The sequence below is a fragment of the Grus americana genome, chromosome 1 (assembly GCF_028858705.1).
Source record: "Grus americana isolate bGruAme1 chromosome 1, bGruAme1.mat, whole genome shotgun sequence".
NCBI lineage: Eukaryota > Metazoa > Chordata > Aves > Gruiformes > Gruidae > Grus > Grus americana.
In genome coordinates this window covers 207,998,280-208,016,794 of record NC_072852.1, presented here as the reverse complement: position 1 = coordinate 208,016,794, position 18,515 = coordinate 207,998,280, and the positions used below count along the sequence as shown (strand labels likewise).

Below are 18,515 nucleotides of genomic sequence, written 5' to 3'. Positions count from 1 at the left end.
CAGAATATTTAAATTCTCACTAAAGAATCTTGTCTTTTTTAACAGTATTTGAAGCAAAGGCTTGTATTTTTCCAAGTTGTAGAAGCATTGCTCAATCAGCAATTACCAAATTAATATGAAGTACTTAGTGTAATGTCTTTTTACATTAGTGAATATTTTATATGAACAGTGCACTGGTTTAGTTTATGTAAGAGGATTAGAAAACTTCATGTGAACATCTGTATTTATTTAAAAAAAAAAATTCAAAGCTTTCTGTGATTATGTATTTAAGAGGATTGTCCTCTTGAGCAGTTCAACTACCAAAACTGTCAACAGTATCTTCAATGTGAAGGCTGTGAAGCACCTTCTGGTACTTTTGGTAACTAGTGTGGTATCTTCAGCAAGAAAATCTACAGTCCATGCTAAATATAAAACTTCTGAAGGGGAAATTTAAGGTGCATTTCAAGTTGTTACTTACAATACTAGCTTTGATTATTATTTTTTTATTTAATTGCTTTTTTCTTTTTTTTTTTTTTTTTGCTACTTGATTCTAACGAGAACATGTTTGCAGTTTTCCCATGTTTTCAAGATGTAATTGTATCTCTAAAGATGAGAGCACATGAGTGCTTTGTACATGTGATTCACAGATTCACAGATTGGTAGGGGTTGGAAGGCACCTCTGGAGATCACCTAGTCCAAACCCCCTGCTAAAGCAGGATCACCTAGAGCAGGTTGCACAGGATCACATCCAGGTGGGTTTTGAATATCTCCAGAGAAAGAGACTCCACAACCTCTCTGGGCAGCCTGTTCCAGTGCTCGGTCATCCTCAGAGTAAAAGTTTTTTCCCATGTTGAGACAGAACTTCCTGTGTTCCAGCTCGTGCCTGTTGCCCCTTGTCCTGTCACTGGGCACCACTGAGAAGAGTCTGGCCCCTTCCTCCAGACATCCACCCTTTAGATATTTATAAGTGTTGATGAGATCCCCTCTCAGTCTTCTCTTCTCCAGGCTAAACAGACCCAGCTCTCTCAGTCTCTCCTCGTACAAGAAGTGCTCCAGTCCCCTCATCATCCTCACAGCCCTCCGCTGGACTCTCTCCAGTAGTTCCCTGTCTGTGTTGAACTGGGGAGCCCAGAACTGGATACAGAACTCCAGATGTGGCCTCACCAGGGCAGAGTAGAGGGGGAGGATAACCTCCCTCAACCTGCTGGCCATGCTCTTCTTAATGCACCCCAGGATGCCATTGGCCTCCTTGGCCACGAGGGCCCATTGCTGGTCATGGAGAGCTTGTTGTCCACCAGGGCTCCCAGGTCCTTCTCCGCAGTGCTGCTTCCCAGCAGGTCAACCCCTGACCTGCACTGATGCTGGTGGTTATTCCTTCCTAGGTGCAGGACCCCGCACTTGCCCTTATTGAATTTCATTTGGTTCCTCTTTGACCTGCTCTCCAGCCTGTTCAGATCTTGCTGAATGGCAGCACAGCCTTCCGGTGTGTCAGCCACTCCTCCCAGTTTTGCATTATTAGCAAATTTGCTGAGGGTGCACTCTGTCCCCTCGTCCAGGTCATTGATGAATATGTTGAATAAGACCAGACCAAGCACTGACCCTTGGGGCTCACCACTAGATACAAATGCTAATTGTTAATATGGAATCGCAGAGTAACCATATGGATGAGACGGGCAGTTTGATGGCATAAACCTCACTTCCTTAGGAAGTCAGCCTGAAAATAGTGACTAGATTTGATACATACATTTCTCTCAGTTCTCCTTCATTATGTATCAACAGGCTTGTCTCTATTCATTTTTAACAGTCCCCTTGAGCAGTGTTCCAGATGTAATTATCTTCGTGTATTGCTACCCCATACAGAGATGTTATTCCAAGCACGATTATTTTTTGTGTGATCCAGGCTAACCTAAGATTTCAATTTATTTTTAGTAATCCTAAATATTTATCCATAATTCATTATTGTGACAGATTGCCTTATCCATCACCAATTTAGCCAAACTAGCGTTGAGTACAACTTTTTTTTTTGTTTGTCTACATGGCTGGATTTGGACTAATCTTTTTTTTTTATATTGTCTTCACTGTGGGTTTGTTGTTTAATGTCTTCCAAATGGTACCCTAAAATAATTGCTGCTATTTTACTGCAATTTCTGCTGGGGGAAAAAAAGCATTCTGGATATTACAGCCTCAATTTTTAAATACAAATTCTTTGTCACAGTGTGGTGGCTAGGAGGTTAAAACATCAAAGTCCCATGTCGATGTCAGGAAGCTGTGAGGAGCAAGAACCTTGCACTATTATTTTGGAGGGAGGAGAGAAGAATAAAAAACCCCTCCTTTATGAGTGACCAAATACAGTTGGGTTTTTTTAAGGTTATTAATGTAATAAAGTCATGAGATATGAGCATGTTGTATTTTTAATTAAATAAGTTGGTTTATAGCATGAAATTGCTACTGTTCATACCTTGTATTAATATCAGAAGAACAATGCAGGTTATTACAGTATAGTAATGAAACATTTGTAGCATAGCTCCCCATAGAATTTATATTCAAGAGAGTATTAAATGCTTGAATCTCATCTCATATGTATCCTAAATTACTCCCTGTCACACTGATCTCCTTTAGAAAATAAAATAATTTCTTTCAGAACAATATCTGATCTTGATGTAAAGATATCAGGAAATAGAGAATTCTTTGGTAGCTTGTTCCGGCATTTAATTTTTTATCAAATTATAAAATAAATGATCTGTTTCCACTTTCTGAATGTCTGACAGCCATTTGTAGCCACTGCTGCTTGTTATTACTTTCTTTGAGTTTAGAAATTTTTTGTACTGTGTGGTTTTTTTCTCCTATGGAGATATTTAAATACCAAAAGATGATATGATTGTAGTTTTCATGCTGATTCAAGGAATTTTCTTCAAGCCCTTGCTCATTTTCGGGATCCTCTGTCTCCTATATTCCACTCCAAAGAAGAGGCACTTCTGCAGCGTATCTAGACTCAGTCACCGTACTGACACTTCCAGCCAAGGAGCTTGTTGCCACCTTGTTCTACTCAAACCCTAAAAGTTATTTTTCCTGTGAACCTGAGGACCTTTGTCATGTGCTTGTAGAAAAGGGATCAGAAACCAGTGTCCTGTGCTCTTAGATGTATAATTTTATCAATATTAGAACCATGTTGTTTAATAGACCTGGCTTTGCAGGAGGTTGAGGTACTGTGTTTCTTTACTGTTCTTCCACTCTTCAGATTATTTGCAAATTGTATTGCCAACAACTCTGGTAATGATCAAAATGTCATAAACGGTCAGGATCAAGCCTGCTAGAAGTTTCTGGAGAATTTGTGAGTGTGGGGGGAAAAGAAGCCTTTTGAGAATTTCTTTATCCTTTATTTTAAGATCAGTCAGTTAGCATTTAATGTAATAACATAGTAAATGTATTAAGAATAGGTTAACTTCTATTTTAATCCAAATAAATATATTTTAGATGTATTTCCTTTCATGTCGTGTACTTTCTCCTAGAAGACTACTGGGTAGTAGTGGCTATAGGAAAACTTAGATTCATTTTTTTTCCTCTCCCTGAAATGTTTAACAGTGTTTCATATTGATTGAGATACCTGTATGATATGATATTTACGTACTTCACTGGTTTTGCCTCGCAGAGGAAACCTCTCCCCACTTTTTTTGGATAGTAGGAAAAATGGAACAACTGGACTCCACATTCCAGTAAGAAATTGAGTTTTGGTTTATACAAGATACAAACTAGTGTTAGGATTCACAAAATGTTATGAGATCTGCCGAAGTATAGAGCCTTACAAATGCTGGGGATTTGAAGCGTCTCTGTCACTAGCAGCCCTTGTAGAATTGGGAGAAAACTTACCTGCTTCTACTGTTTAATCTCTGATATTTAGCATTTCTTTCTTGAAAATTGTTACTGGAAATAAGAATACTTATTTTAGAGTGGTTTGTTGGCAATTAATTTACAATCTTAGAATTGTCAAACTTTGAAGATGCTTGTCAGCACTGAATTCAGAAATTGCATTTTTCTGGTGGTGCTGTGGTACTTTTTCTGCACCAATACTGATCTTACCTATTTTTATGTATAAGAGCATTATGGCAAAGGTGATTCAGTTCTGTGGGGTGGTAATGCTACAGTTAAGTAATTCTGTGTTTCTGATTTCTCTGATCTCCTTAGAGTGTCTGCTTTTCTTTGTAATCGGTCTAATGGTAGAGGTCAAAAGATTTCTCCCCCCACATCCCAATTAAACAATTGTAGTAACGCTAGCAAAGCCATGTTTCATTCTGCAAAGCCAAAGCATGAATTTCTAGCTCTTCCTGCATGCTCTGCAGAGAGCAGTCATGCTCGTTAAACATTTTAGGAAGGCTGGTCAAGGAGAACCACTGGTTGCCAATTAAATCAGTGGTATGGTGGAGTAGAAAGTATGTCGTAGGTGAGAAGAAAGTGGTAAGGATGAGCAAAATCAGTGCTCTCATAGAGTATTACTGCCATCTGGTGTTCAAAAAAAATTGCTGACGATGAACGAGAAAGTCACTTTCTATTCCTTATTGCTTCTATTACATTTATGTTCAGCCCAGTCCCAGGATTCTCCAGTGGCTCAAGATTCACCAGTTCTTACTGCTGAAATTGGAGAGGGAGTCACAGTGCATTCTGGACCATCATACAGACTTGATAATACGGTTAGTCATATCAAAATAACCATATAACATCACTTTTTATTTGGTGATGAAATCTTTTTATCTCATCCCGGGAAGCTAAGACTGGGTGAGGTATTCTAGATGCAGCAGTGTAACAAGCACCAAGGAAAGAGAGGTAATCGCTGCGATGGATCTCCTGGCTATATTCCTGTTCATACAGCACAGGATGCTGTTGCCTCTCTGCTGCCAGGGCACACTGTGGGCTTATGCTCAGCCTGCTGTCTGCCAAGACTCCTGGGCCCTTTGTCCCACGGTGCTCCCCAGGCAGGCCTTGGCTGGGACTGATCCACGGGATGCTGTCTTCCCAGGTGCTACATTTTGCATTTGTTCTTGCTGAGTTTCATAACGTTTCTGTAGGGCCAGTCTCGCGAGGTCCTTCTAGGTAACAGCCCTGCCACTTACTGTATCAGCTGCTCCTTCCAACTTAGCATTATCTGCAGACTTGAAAAACATATGGTTTTGCCTCCCCTGGGTCATTGCCAAAGGTGTTAAAGAGAACAGGTCCTAGGAAGGAGCCCTGTCCTACTCCACTTGTTCCCTACCTCCACGCAAGATGTAACTCTGAAATGGCTGTCCTCTGAGCCTGTTTATCCAGCCAGTCTTTTACCTGTCTCGTTGTCCATCCATCCAGGTTGTGACATCCAAACTGGGATACAAGAGTGTTGTGAGAGACGGTGTCAAAAGCCTTGCCAAAATCACCACCAATGATAAAACTGCTTTTCTCTCACCTAAAGGTCCCACATTTTCTTAGGAGATAAAACCAGTATTTTAAAAATGCTGTGTATAACGTGTGTATATAACATTACTTTTAAATATGTGTATGTTGAATATATTTATAGAAGGTAGTTTATAATGAAAAATGTATGGGAAGGGTTTCTTAGATTTTTGTCTGTTATTTTCTTAGTGCACATTTTAATTCAGAGTTTGAGAAGAAATGTTCATGTCTAATTCTTCAAAATTCGAAAGTACAAGAACCCCCATTCTCTGTTTTGTGACTTTGTAGAGCTTACCTCAAAATTAAGGAAGATAATATTTTAGGATATTTTGTATATTTTTTGTTTAATTTTGTAGAATTAATTTTGTAAGTCAGTCTCATGTATGCAAAAGGCTTAGTCTTGCAAGTACTTGTAAAAGCTTTTCATGTATTGCATATATGTTCCTCTGAGATCTGCAATTCTAGTGAAGTGGGTCTGTGATGAGAAATAGCCAAATCTGACCACCAGAAGATAAAATAATCTTCCAGGTGTCATGATTTATATGCAGTTCTGAGAGGCTTTATAATTGTGTGTGTGTCTGTGTGTGCGTGTGTGTTGGTTGAGGGGAGGGGGCTCTTGGGGAGTGATGTGTGGGATGTCGGGTGTGAGTGTTGTGTACTGAGCAATGATGAATCTGTACTTGCCTGACTGTGCAAAAATATGAAGGCTTCTACACTTGAACTGAGCTCAGAATAAAATGTGTGATTTTAAAGCTTTAATTATGGATATCCAAATACATGGTAATAGGTATGTTATTTCATCCTAGGAAGTACTTTCTAAAGTAATATCCACAAACTTGGGTTCAGAGGCTTTCATGCGAGGAATACCCTGTGACTTATCTTCCACAATTTCCACTGGAAGCTTTCTGACTAGTGAAACATTGGATGTGAGCCCTGTTGAGACTGGTAAGTGTTTGGGTTTTGTTGTTGTTGTAAAAGGAAAATTGTGTATTCTCTTTATTTTATAGCAAAATGGGTCTAACTCACTGGACATAAGTTCTTCTAAAATAGACTGATATAGAACTTCACTTAAGAATGATTAATATGTCTTATAGAGTGGAGTGTAACTAGAATGTTTCATTATGTGGTCATGGTTGTGTTTTTTACTTTTATAATGATTTACCTTATAACACATCAGCTTCAGCAAAGGATGCTTTGAGTTTCATTAAGCAGCTGTAACACTAGCAGTTTTCAGGTGTCAAAATTATAGAAAACACTGATCCCCAAATGATACACTGAGTTTTCTAATCAATATACATCATAAGTTACAGAGCTATGATTGTTGTCTTGCTGTTAAGAGAATTGTTCCAATATCTGTTTGTCACCACAGTAATTCTTAATAACTTCTTTGTGAAAATGTTATTTGAATGCCACGTTGACTTTTAATAGTTTTCTGGGAAATATGTGTTCATATCCTTTTTTGCTTGCAGTCTGCTGCTTGATCTTAGGTTAGCTTTTCATAAAATTAAAAGTAATTGCTTTATAATAGACATATAGTTGCTCCTCTATATCACTTGTGACCATGGGAAGTGAGTTTGAACGTGATTAGATAGTGACCTATGGATTTATTTACTTTAAGGCTTAATAAAGTCTAGCTGTGTCTTTACTGTACACTCAGTGCTTAACAATTATCTTTTCTGACAGCTTTGTGCAATTCTTCTGTAAGCACATAGGCAAAGAGGAGTTAGTGTTCTAACTAGGAAACACGATTGTGGTTTCCTTGATTTCCTCAGATTTCTTGTGTTGGTATTCATTAATAAAACCACTGCCCGATGTCATAAAGATACTCAAGATCCCATTAAAGGATTGACATATTTATATGTAATAGGAAGTCAAAATATACCAGCATTGGTTCTTTTCTAATTTTATTGTTTCAGTATTTCCTAAATCTACACAATCTAAGAGCACTAAACTGTACTGACTACTACCTAATTAGATATTATCAATTTGAAATTGTGGAAATTTGTGACTTGAATTTGTGGAAATTTGTAATAAGGTTTATGGGAGCGTTGACAGGAGACAATTAAAGAAAGAAAACCCCAGAGCTCTTCATGAGTATTTCAGGATATTAAGCAGTGTCTTTTCAGATGACTTCATGTAAGTGGTTTATATGCAAAACTGTGAACATTTAGCTTCCTATTTCAGGATTGTCTTCTGATAGTACGGAAGATCGAGTTTTGAGAGAAACAGCAAGCCGCCCTTGGAACTCCTTGCTGCCTTTTACCTTGCAGCAGAGGCAAGAGAATTTGTCTGGAGCATCTGAAACTCAGTTGCCTGAAGGAGAGATGTACCTATATAGAAAAAGTCAGATACAGCAGATCTTGGGGAAATGTGCTGGAGACCTGAACACTTACTCGGAGGGCAATACACATTTCCAAGGTATTTGCCATTTTAAAGCATTTTTGTGCTGCATTTGCATCACACAGAATGAGGAGGAGTTTACTCAATGTTATGTGTTAGCTTGGATTATTTATATTCAGCTTACATTTTAAAGTCAGTAAGGATTCTACATTCAAGAACTTTCATGCTTTGATGCTTTGAAGTTCTTCCTGCTTTATGTATATGTCCACATAGCATGGGGTAGTGCAAAAAAAAAAAAAAAAAAAAAAAAAGGTCCGATAGGTATCTATCTGATCATCATCTAGTTCTGTGCAGCTTCCTGCTACCATGGCCAGGCTGTTTGTTATCTGTGTCAATTTTATTGCTTGTTGATACACAATTTCTGCTTCAGGAAGGTAGAGACAATAATATATAATACTTTATTATTCGCATAGGGTCATACATTTGATGAAATGCTGATTAAGAGACTGGTGAGAGTTCTGTGCTCTCTAGAAAAGTGTAATGATTCCTGAAAAAAGGAACATCTTTATTAGCTATCATGAAGATAACGCTAGTATCTTAATTTGAACTGCTTCCTCCTGAAATGTTTGAAAACCTAGAATCGTAGAATTACAGATTCATCTGGACCAGGAAGGACTTCTAGTTATGTGGCCCAAATTCTCCTTCCTGCTTGCAGCAGAGCCAACTCAGACTGGGTTGCTTTTAAGGCCTTGTCCAGGCAAGTTCTGACTATTTCCAAGGACAGAGATTCCACATTCCCTGGGCAACACTTCTACAACTTTCTTCTTTTCTTCTTTTTTTTTTTTTTTTAATTGTATCCATCCAGAATTTCCTGTGTTTCATCTTGCGTCCATTATCTCTTTTTCTTTCACTGAGTGCATTCAAGAAGACCGACTACGTCTTCTCTATACGTTCTCTTAGGGTGCAGTAGACAGCAGATGCTTCTGTGCCCCGTCCCCACACCCCCAAGCCTTTTCTTAAGATTGAACAAACTCAGGTTTTTAGCTTCTCTTTGGCCATCGTGTGCTTCATCCTTCCTTTAATCATCCTTGTGGCTCTGCACCGGACTTGCTCCACTGTGTTTTGTACTGGGAAGGCCACACTTCTGATGTGGTCTCTAACGTGCTGAGCAGAGAGCTTATGAACTTCAGCTTTTCATTTTAAAAATAATTGCATCAGTGTAGCACTTCCTTGCTGGTTTTTATACCTGCAGTGTATCAGAATGAAAGAATTGGATGTTGTAAACATTTATGTATTTATTTTACAAGCTCATATTTGTATACCTGCAGAATTCTATAGGCTTTATTTACTGCATATAGAAGCAAGGTGTGATATGTCCATTGGTTTTTTGAGGGGGGTTGGTTTGGAGTTTTTGTTTGTTTGTTTGTTTCTAAAATACCTCTTTTCTTATAGCTCTAGCAGCTGAACTTGATTTTCCTGAAATGGAGAGACATTTTCTAAACTTCCATCACCAGCTCTTTCAGCCTTTAGAACCAAGTCTTGACTCTGATACTTCATCGTCCTGTTCTCAATACAGAATTTCACAAGACAGTAGAGAATTTAGCAAGGTACTACTAAAAAAACTCTGATGGGGGAAGTACTTTGGCTTAAGATTTCTGTAAGATTTAAATGTGTAATCCCTATACTGTTTTCTTTTTAGAAGAAACACAGTAATATTTTTTTATATACTTAGAACTGGAAGTGGTTTTGGTGGTTATGGCAGAAATGTGATCCAAAAATCAAGTATTACCTTTAACTTTTTATCCTTGATATTTCTGAGAAAATGAATCTTAAGTCAAGATTTTTTTTTTCCTGCCACTAGACTTCACAATTTTCAACAAAAAGTCAAGACATGTCTAGATTTCTACAAGTGGGAACCTCCAGTTTGAATATACAAAGAAGCATTCTGCTTTCTAGGCTTGAAACAAATGGGCCGAACACTATTACATCAGAAGAAGAGTCTGTTAAAGAAAACCTTACTCTGGGTATGTACAGTATAGGCAGATCAATGCTTGCAAAGTCAACCTATTGCCAATATGTAAATACCAGCCTTTAAGGTGGGTTTGCTATGTGGAAACTGGGAAGGAACTCTTCACTTCTCTATTAGCCCCACTTTGAAATGCCCTAACTCTGCTGCTGCGCTCTCACACAGTCTTCACCACCACCTTTAATGGGTAGAACTCCTAAATTTTTTGAAGTTCTTTATTTCTTCAGCAGTGATGACTTGAATACAAAAGCAGTCCTGCATGTGCAAGTCCCTGTAATGGAGATTATGTTACTTTTGCAGTAATTATGATGTTAGTGAAGAAATATCAACTCTGGCTGAAACTGTCAGTTTAAGTACTTTTCCAAATATTTGTTCATGCATATCCATCATTTTGTATGTTTGAGGAAATTAAGGAAGTTCCATAAATTGATTAAAATATTTGGAGATATATGTGTTAGAATCTCTCTGATCTTACTCATTTTTTTTTTTTAATACATTGTGTCCTTCAAGAAACCATTTTCCCTTTTCCACTGTCAAGTCACACTGACAGTCATTATGTACTACATGCTGTGATTTTTGGTCTGATTATAGAATTGCTTTATCTATCTACAAAATAAAGGGGGAGGGAAGACAGAGGAAGAAATGAACTTTTAGATTACAATGGAGTAATTTATTTAGTAGACTAAAAGTTTCTGATTCTACAGCAGCATGAAGTTACTTGCAGCTTATAGCAGGAAAAGTATTTTTTTAATGCTTTGCAGTTGCATTCAGATTAACTTGATATTGAATGTATTCTAAAGAAAAGGACCAATCTGAAATTCCAAATGCAGCCAGTAGCAATCTAAATATTTCTGAAGCTCTTACTTACCAAGAATCAGGCATTTCAGCATTTTAAGGTGCTCCAGCAGAAAGCTGAACAGGAAATTCAGCATGATATTTTAAGTAATATATGTATTTATAATGTCCCTGGTCAGTTATCTTTGTTACTTGCATATATATATACACATCTCATTTTTTGAAACACACACTATTTATATTTAAAGCTGAAAGCAACTTACTCTGTGTCTGTTATACTTCTCTTTCTCTTTAGCTGGCAGATACTGGTACAAAAAAAAAAAAAAGTAATAAAAAATATGCCAGAAGAGGCTTACGCTTTGAGACTACCTGTGGTCACAGCAAATAGGATTTTGGAAACTCCCTTCTAACTTCAAAACATTCTATTTCTAAGTTGTTTATAGAAACAATCTTTGTGCTTTAAATGTAACTGCAGTATCTCCCCATCTCTTAAGTGTTCTTATGATCCCAAATCAATTATTCTTGTGCTTTTAAAGGGGCTGAAATTCAGTACTGCTGAAATGGCTCCCCAGTAATTAAAATGTTGATAGCCAATCTTGCTCTTTTCCCGCCTCTTCTGGAAGAAAAATAATATCTTGATTTGTACGTGTAGATCCTAAGGGAAAGATAGTTTAGGGGGCAATATTGTAACTTGTAGGGACAGCAATCATTGTTCCAATTTGGATGTTTTCTTCTACTTTAAAGAGCTTCTGCCCAAGTGATGGTGTGTTGGATTGTTTTCTTCCTCTCGTAGAGTCTTTGTTGGAGGCCCAAAAGGGACTCAAAGGACTTTGATTTACAGAGTATAAATTGTAAAAGCCATTGACTGTCAATGTGGTTATGTCAGCACCATCACAAATTCTGTCCCTAAACATATTCTAGAAGCAACAAAAACTGTTGTTTCTTGAAGTTTTGTGTACAGTGAAGGAATCATTTTATGTAATGTTAATAGTATTACGTTTTGGAGAAACTTGACTTTTTTTAAACAAAATGTTTCTTGTATTGACTAGACCTCTTATTATCCATAATGAGACCTTTCAGTAAAATGTAGGGATTTCTTTAAATTTGAAATTCTCTTGTGTTAGCTAGAATTTTGACTCTTGGTAATTTTTGAAACAGGATCTGAAGAATCTTTTCACCCACTGCAATTAGAATCTACTCTGAGCGATCACTGTCAGAATGCTGATCAGCCAGCAGACCATAATGCTGTATTACAGAGATCTTTTGAACAAACCCCTGGACTTAAGAAATGGGGCAATGAGAACTGTAATTCATCTGCCAGAGAATATGAAGAACTGGCAAGAAATATGGAACATATTAATCTCCAGTCTTCGATGGAAGATCTGCGAAATGAAAGTCTGAATCCACTGGAAAAGCAAAAATCATTTTGTCAGCTAAATACCACACCAGTTACGGTGGATGAAACTTTCCCTCAACAGTTAAAAGAGACTGTGTCTTCTGAAAAATTGCCTGTGGAGGCATTTGAGAAGAAGTATGTGAAGCTTCCTGAAAAATCAATTCATGTACATGAAGCAAGTAAAGCTGTGGAACTGGATTCTCAGTGCAATACAAGTATTAAGGAGCCAGATCGAGGCTTTCCAGAAGAAAAAAAATCTTCAAGGGTTCCCAGAGAAACCAACTTGGAAGACTTAAACATCCATTTACAGGCTGTCGTACAACAGAATGGTTCTTTCCTGGAAAGACATGAAGAACATTCTAATTCTGTGCCCAGAAGCTCATGTTGTGTTCCAGTCTGGGTGAGTAAAACAGATTTCCAGAAGCAGTAATTTGTGCAGGCTTTTGTTGGGTGTTTTTGTTGTTGCACCAAGTTATTTTAGACCTTTAATATCTGAAAACTTAGCAAATGTTGATTTTACAGTTCTAGTTTGATTTGTGTGTTTCCTGGACTTCTGCCCTACTACTTCTTTCAGATCATAGCACTGAAATAATGAGCAGTAGTTCAAATGAGCTGGAGTTCCCATGATTGCTGGAGGAGCTATGGTATCTCTATTGCATCTCCCTCTCTTAGCATCAGTTGGTATAGCAGGTGCATCTGTATTACGTGGCACTGGTACTTAACTGAGCAGCCCCGTCCCCATTTAGAGTCCTGAAGGAGGTAAATAATTTAACCAAAGCATAAGCAAACTTAGGGAAATAGATTTGATGTAGCTTTAAAAAAAAAAGTTTGCCCTAGAACGAAGTAATTTAAACTTGAAGTGAGTGGAGGAGAGGTGGTGTTCCTGTTGTTGGTTGGTTGCTTTATTTGTTTGGGTTTTTAAACACTGGTAGATGAACCACTTTGCATTAGACTTAGGTTCCAGAGTTTGCATACATCAGTACCTCAGGCAAAGTGCTCTTCCTGTATTTCATTTATTGCTTGAGGGCAGATATTCTTTCTTCTACTTGTTGAATGAGCCTCTTCTTTCTGTCAAGATAACAGCTGTTGCTATAGCTGGAAATAGTGATTATTTTTTTATTATTATTTTGTCTTTTTTTACACTGATGTCTTGTATAATTTTTTTTTCTAGGAGACTGAGTCAGGGCGTGGTATTATGGAGGAACCTGAACTCACTCTGATAAGCTCAAATGACATCAGTATCGCAGAATCAGACATTGAACATACTAACCAAGAGAAAATTAAGGAGGATAAAATCAATAACCCAGCATGTGTGGATCAGTCTGAATTTACTGTTTTTACTGAGGTGAGTCTTTATTATCTAATATAATTCTGATTTTAACCTAGTCTTAATCGTAATGAGGAGAGGCCCCACCGTGGCTGTTAATCCACTGTTGTAAAACGAGAGGATCGGGTTATCTGTGCTTAGCAAGTGTTGGATCATCTTAGTTTGATGTTAGGTTTTCTGGACAGATCTGATAGAACTTAAAGACTTGGGCTACTCCTTAACATCACTACCTTGTTATATCAGTGTAGGTAGAGTTTGGGAGGACTTCTGCTGCTGAGAAACAGAACCATCTTGCTGGTGACTACAAGACTAAATTGTATCCCATTAAGGTGAAGATTTGGATGAGGGGAGAGGGTGGGACAAAACAGAAGTTACAAACTAAACGGGGAAAAAAAAAATCCCCTATGTAGTGGATGGAGCTGCCCCAGACCCACACAGTAGTTCTTAGTTTATGGGGAAAATATGACCAGCTTGTCATTCTGCCATACTTAACTTGCCTGTGGCATGCTTTTTGCCGTTTCTTTATATAAAGCAAAGGCCGTAAAATGTAGAGGGACTGGTTTGTAATGAGAGAAAGTTTGGGTGCTGAAGCAATAACGTAGAACCAAGTACTGTGTGTCTGATAGATGAATAGATTAGGTGAAATCACACTTCAATTGCAGGAAGCATCTAGAGAAGATCCTAGAAGTGCCTAAGGATGGGTCTTTCTAAAGCAGTTGAAGTGAGAGGGTGATGGGGGAATCAGAGAGAGCAGGAGGAAAGAAACACACATTCTCAGTGGAGATGAAATTATGCAGCCGTGTATTAAGAGCAAGCAGTTGAAGTCTGGTGGGCAAAGGGTCTTTAATGAATTTTTTTTAAAGTGTTTTTAGAAAGTAGCTTTTTAATACTTACTGTCAAGATCCATTTCTGATGTTTTTCTTACGTCTGCTGTAAAGGCAAGAGAGTATGTCTGTCTCTTTTATTTGCACCAGGTCTGTGCTAGTGGTACAGTACTACCCCTTTGCTCACATTTGTGTTATGTTTTAAGCATTTCCAATCACTGATTCCTTTTGAAACAGGACAGAGAATTTTTACCGCTAGCTCCAGCTGCAGATGACTCAGTGTTTGTAAGGCCCGACAGTTCTTCCAAAGCCCAGAGTCCCAATGACAGTCACTTTCCATCACATCAAACTGCAGGTAATTATGTGTAACTTCAATATACTGAAGTTGAGAAAGAGATCTTTTTTTATTAATGATTTTAATACTACAAATATACACCTCTCCTTTGGAAAACAGAGCTGCTTTTACTTAAGCAAATGCATCTTGTAGTATGTTTGACCCTGGTTTATTGTGTCTTATTGACAAGGAAGTATTGACCTGTCTCTTCCTATGTCAGGCTGTCTTTGATGAAAGTTTGTAATATCTACAAATACACTGGGTTTTTTTGTTTTGTAACTACTTAATTTGAAAAATTCTGTGGTGTTTTGTGGTTTGTTGTCATATAGTTTATGCACCTTCACTTGTTTTTTATGTGTTGGTCTCCAAGCTCCGTAGTCAAAGAATGTTTTGGGTTTTTTTTCTGTTATGAGTGTGGAACATCAGTAAAATATTGAAAATTTTTTTTGTCCAACATGAACAGCAGTAACATGAAAGAAGGAACTGACAGAACTGAACCGTGTTAGGACCTTCTCAGGTCTTTGATATGTTTTGAGGCATCGAGATGCTTTTGATGCAGTATTTATGGCAGTATTTATGGCAGTATTTGTCTTGGCAGACCTGCTTACAGTTATTACATTTTATAGGTCTGAATTGCTGCTTGTTTTTCAAGATTACTCATCACTCTCAATGTCATTCTCCTACCGCAATTTACAAAAGTAGTCAAGCTCCGCACTTGAGGAGAAATACATGAAAATTCATGACTTATTAGTGGTAATATTGCTTGTTGGTAAAAGAGAGAAATGTTCAGACTTTTCTTTGTTTTTCAGTGATGCTGCTGGAGTTTGCAGCTACACCAGGAAGTTTGCAAGAATATTTTTTAGAAAGAAAGAAGAATTTCATCCAGAAATCTCTGAAAAGAGTAGAAGAAATAAAAAACAAGGAGAGAGAAAATGAAAAGCCAGAAGCCAGTCAGTTCCAAAGAGAGAAGTCTGAGAAGTTAAGCAGGCAGAAGGAGTCTCTCCTTAACTCTGGTAGGTTTATAGCATTAGGTATCCTTTTTTTGCTTTTATACTGAAGAAGAGATTTCACATTTGTTGCATCTTTGCTATTGCAAACTGGGATATTCTTTAACTTGTTTTCTCAGGGATGTGGGGACCTTTTTTTTCCCCACTGTCTGGCTACCTCTTGTAAAGACCCTTATGAGCCCTCTTTGTATTTTCTGCCCACACCTCTGCAGTTGTAAGGTGCCTCTGCAAATTATATTTGTTTATTAAAAAAACCAGCTGTATTAAGTCAAACTGATGCATCTCTAATGTCTGTTAATGGGGAGTTGGCTGTTGAGAAGCACGGCTGGGTTAAAGTACCGGCAGCAGCCTCATGAATGAGACTATGAAGATTTATTTTATTTTCAACACATGATGTCATCCCCATTGTGTCCATTCTGCTAAACTGTTTCTTGTTTTGTAGTGTAAAAATCTTTGAAATATCTCATACTTTTGAGATAGCTGGACTAGAGATTTAAGATATGTTTGCTTTTTTTTTTTTAAAGACAAAAAAGGTGCAGTTGCCAATCAGTTGAAAAAAGTAGGAGAAGTGAAAGTGTCTTCTCCAGAGGACAGGAAGTCTGGAGAAACTGAAATGCACCAGCGTACTTCAAGGTATCGCATGAACGTGCATGGGAGAAGTTTGGAGTAAAAAAACAGAAGCAGCTCATCTGTGTCTTGTGAAAGCTACTGGTTGGTCAGAGCAGTTCGTGATCTTCTAGTTGGAACTAGAAGGGGGAATGGAATGCTGCTTAGCACCAAAATGGTGGGGGAAGAGGAGCCCAGTGTGTTTGGTACATGTGCCTTGGGGAAATATCTGGGCAGAGCTGGTGTGTTAGAGGCAGCCGAAGAGGAATTTGAAGTGATGCTAGATTACTGATTGGTGAACTGAGTCAATTTCCTGTTTTAATTTCTAACAATTGAGATAGATAGTATAAACCTTTATTTCTGCTTTGCCACTTCCCCTCCTGACGATACAAATTTTTTTTCCTGTTTTGACAGACTTTATAATCAACTTGCAGAAGTAAAAATCAGAAAGGAAGAAAAAACAAGGCAAGAAACATATGCTAAAAACAGAGAAAAGGCTAAAGAGTTTCAGAAGGTAATAGCCTACTACCCTATCTTCTTACCTGGTTAGTTCTCATGAGTTCACTGAGCTTCTAATCAGACCAACTGAGACATAGTTCTGTGGTGTGTTTCAGTTGCACTCAAAGACCATCAAACCAATCTGGATTTTAAGTGATGCTATTGGTGTACGACACTTCAGAATTTCCTTGTCAACACCATGACTGTGCTGGCTAGTATGAAGTAACTCCTGGGGCTGAATTTTCTTTTAAGGGCATCTGCCGCAGGCTGAATTTTTCTGGTGACTTGAGCTTAAGCAAAAAGGCTGTTAGGGACTCCAGCTGCTAGAAAGTATACTTGGCAAAAAACCAACAGGTTTTTATTAGCCCAAACTTGACTGAATTTCCATTAAAAGGCAGTCTCTCCTTTTTCCTGGCCTTGTTGGCTACTTGAGGGTAGCTTAAGATTCTGCCTAGCTGAGCACACCTGAAATTAAGGTTGCAAGAATCCTGTCTGGCTTTGCCTGCAGTTGCTCTGGAATAGGAGGCTTGAACACAAGGAATCAAGCTGTTAATTCTCCTTCTCCCCTTGCTGGGCCTCAGACAGCTGAAGGAGGGTCGATTTAGATTAGATGTTAGAAAGAAATTCTTCCCTGTGAGGGTGGTGAGGCACTGGAACAGGTTGCCCAGAGAAGCTGTGGATGCCCCATCCCTGGAAGTGTTCAAGGCCAGGTTGGATGGGGCTTTGGACAATGTGGTCTAGTGGAGGGTGTCCCTGTCCATGGCAGGGGGGTTGGAACTAGATGAATCTTTGAGGTCCTTTCCAACCCAAACCATTCTATGATTCTATGAAGGAAGGAAATGCAGGATTTGGGCCTGTCAGGATCATCAAGCCCTTAACACTGACCACCTCAACTGTTTTGTGGTGGAATAAATTGCTGCTCTTTTTAGTTTTATTTTCTGTTAATTATGGAATTTGTAAGAGAAATAAGCATACTTTGCCCAAGATCTGTGGGCTTTTTGGAGCAGTAGCAGGAACTGAACCATTGCTCAGACTTGCACTTCCATTACTGATGCTGAGGTTATACAGTAGGATCATCTGCCTCATTACACTGTTTTTACTGTAGTCATCAAAGCTACACTACTGTAGTCTCATGGTTTATTTATAGAAAATGATGGAAAAACTACGAGCCAAGAGGACTTGCAAAGCACCGTGACTGGCAGAAGACTTTGACCAACAAGGAACAGTATTGCATTGGTACCATCTAAGAGACCACTGACTAATGAAGTCTGTGTTAAATTAATTGTGGAGTCATTGGGAATCCTCAGCTTTAAGGTGTAGGAAAACTGTAAGTAAACCAGTGATCTGCTTCTGTAGTGATCTCAGTAAAACATTAACTATTTTAAATGTGGTTTGTCTCAAGACATTGGGAAAAGCCTTTCTTGATGTGCACTAGATCACACTAACTCTTGTAATATGCATATATAAACGATTTTCAAATAAAGTTGTTCTTAAGATGACTTGAATCCTCAGGATGCAAGGCATTAATTTCTTCTGTGAAGCTGAAATTTTGATCTGTTCTTTGTATTACATCATTTAAGATTAGGAAGTGTGGGTTCCTGCAGTCAAGAGGTACATCCTTAAAGCATGCAAAAATAGGAAGAGAATAAAAACCTTACACTGTTACTACTTCTAGTTCCAATTCAGAGCTTAGAGCAAAAGTTATTAAAGTTGAATTTAGTTATCAGCAGGTGGAATAGCAAGGCCATTTCATTAAATCTGGTTCTGTGTAAAATGCAGGAGAGAAAAGCCTTAGCATATTTCTGATGAGCAATTAACTATACTTTATGCTATTGTTTTCACCAATTTTTTTTTCAGTCCATGGTGGAGTTATGTACTGCAGTAACTAAAGCAATTTGTTACCCCCTGCTTAAGAGAATAAGCCACAACCAGCCTGTCATTGCATGGTGCTAAGTGAGGTGGAAG

At 38.2% G+C, this 18,515-nt stretch overlaps 1 protein-coding gene and 1 non-coding gene across 4 annotated transcripts in view; both read left to right on the top strand.

The window, feature by feature from the left end:
* The window catches only part of CEP295 (centrosomal protein 295), a 44,905-nt gene extending 26,858 nt beyond the window's left edge, over positions 1-18,047 (top strand). For 2 of the 3 annotated variants that reach the window (XM_054818084.1, XM_054818071.1), the window contains exons 18-29: positions 4,558-4,664; positions 6,204-6,342; positions 7,582-7,815; positions 9,190-9,344; positions 9,599-9,761; positions 11,717-12,354; positions 13,126-13,299; positions 14,343-14,460; positions 15,249-15,452; positions 15,971-16,079; positions 16,467-16,566; positions 16,667-17,282. In XM_054818084.1, the coding sequence (XP_054674059.1) occupies positions 4,558-4,664; positions 6,204-6,342; positions 7,582-7,815; positions 9,190-9,344; positions 9,599-9,761; positions 11,717-12,354; positions 13,126-13,299; positions 14,343-14,460; positions 15,249-15,452; positions 15,971-16,079; positions 16,467-16,566; positions 16,667-16,753 (2,228 nt within the window). In that variant the 3' untranslated portion in view covers positions 16,754-17,282. Of the gene's footprint in view, positions 1-4,557; positions 4,665-6,203; positions 6,343-7,581; positions 7,816-9,189; positions 9,345-9,598; positions 9,762-11,716; positions 12,355-13,125; positions 13,300-14,342; positions 14,461-15,248; positions 15,453-15,970; positions 16,080-16,466; positions 16,567-16,666; positions 17,283-17,697 lie in introns of those variants that run through there. The other variant, XM_054818079.1, reaches the window with a different exon arrangement.
* Positions 5,870-5,953, top strand: LOC129201989 (small nucleolar RNA U2-19). The gene has a single exon (XR_008575567.1). It is a non-coding gene; the product is annotated as a small nucleolar RNA U2-19 (small nucleolar RNA).
* Positions 18,048-18,515: the final 468 nt, after the last annotated feature.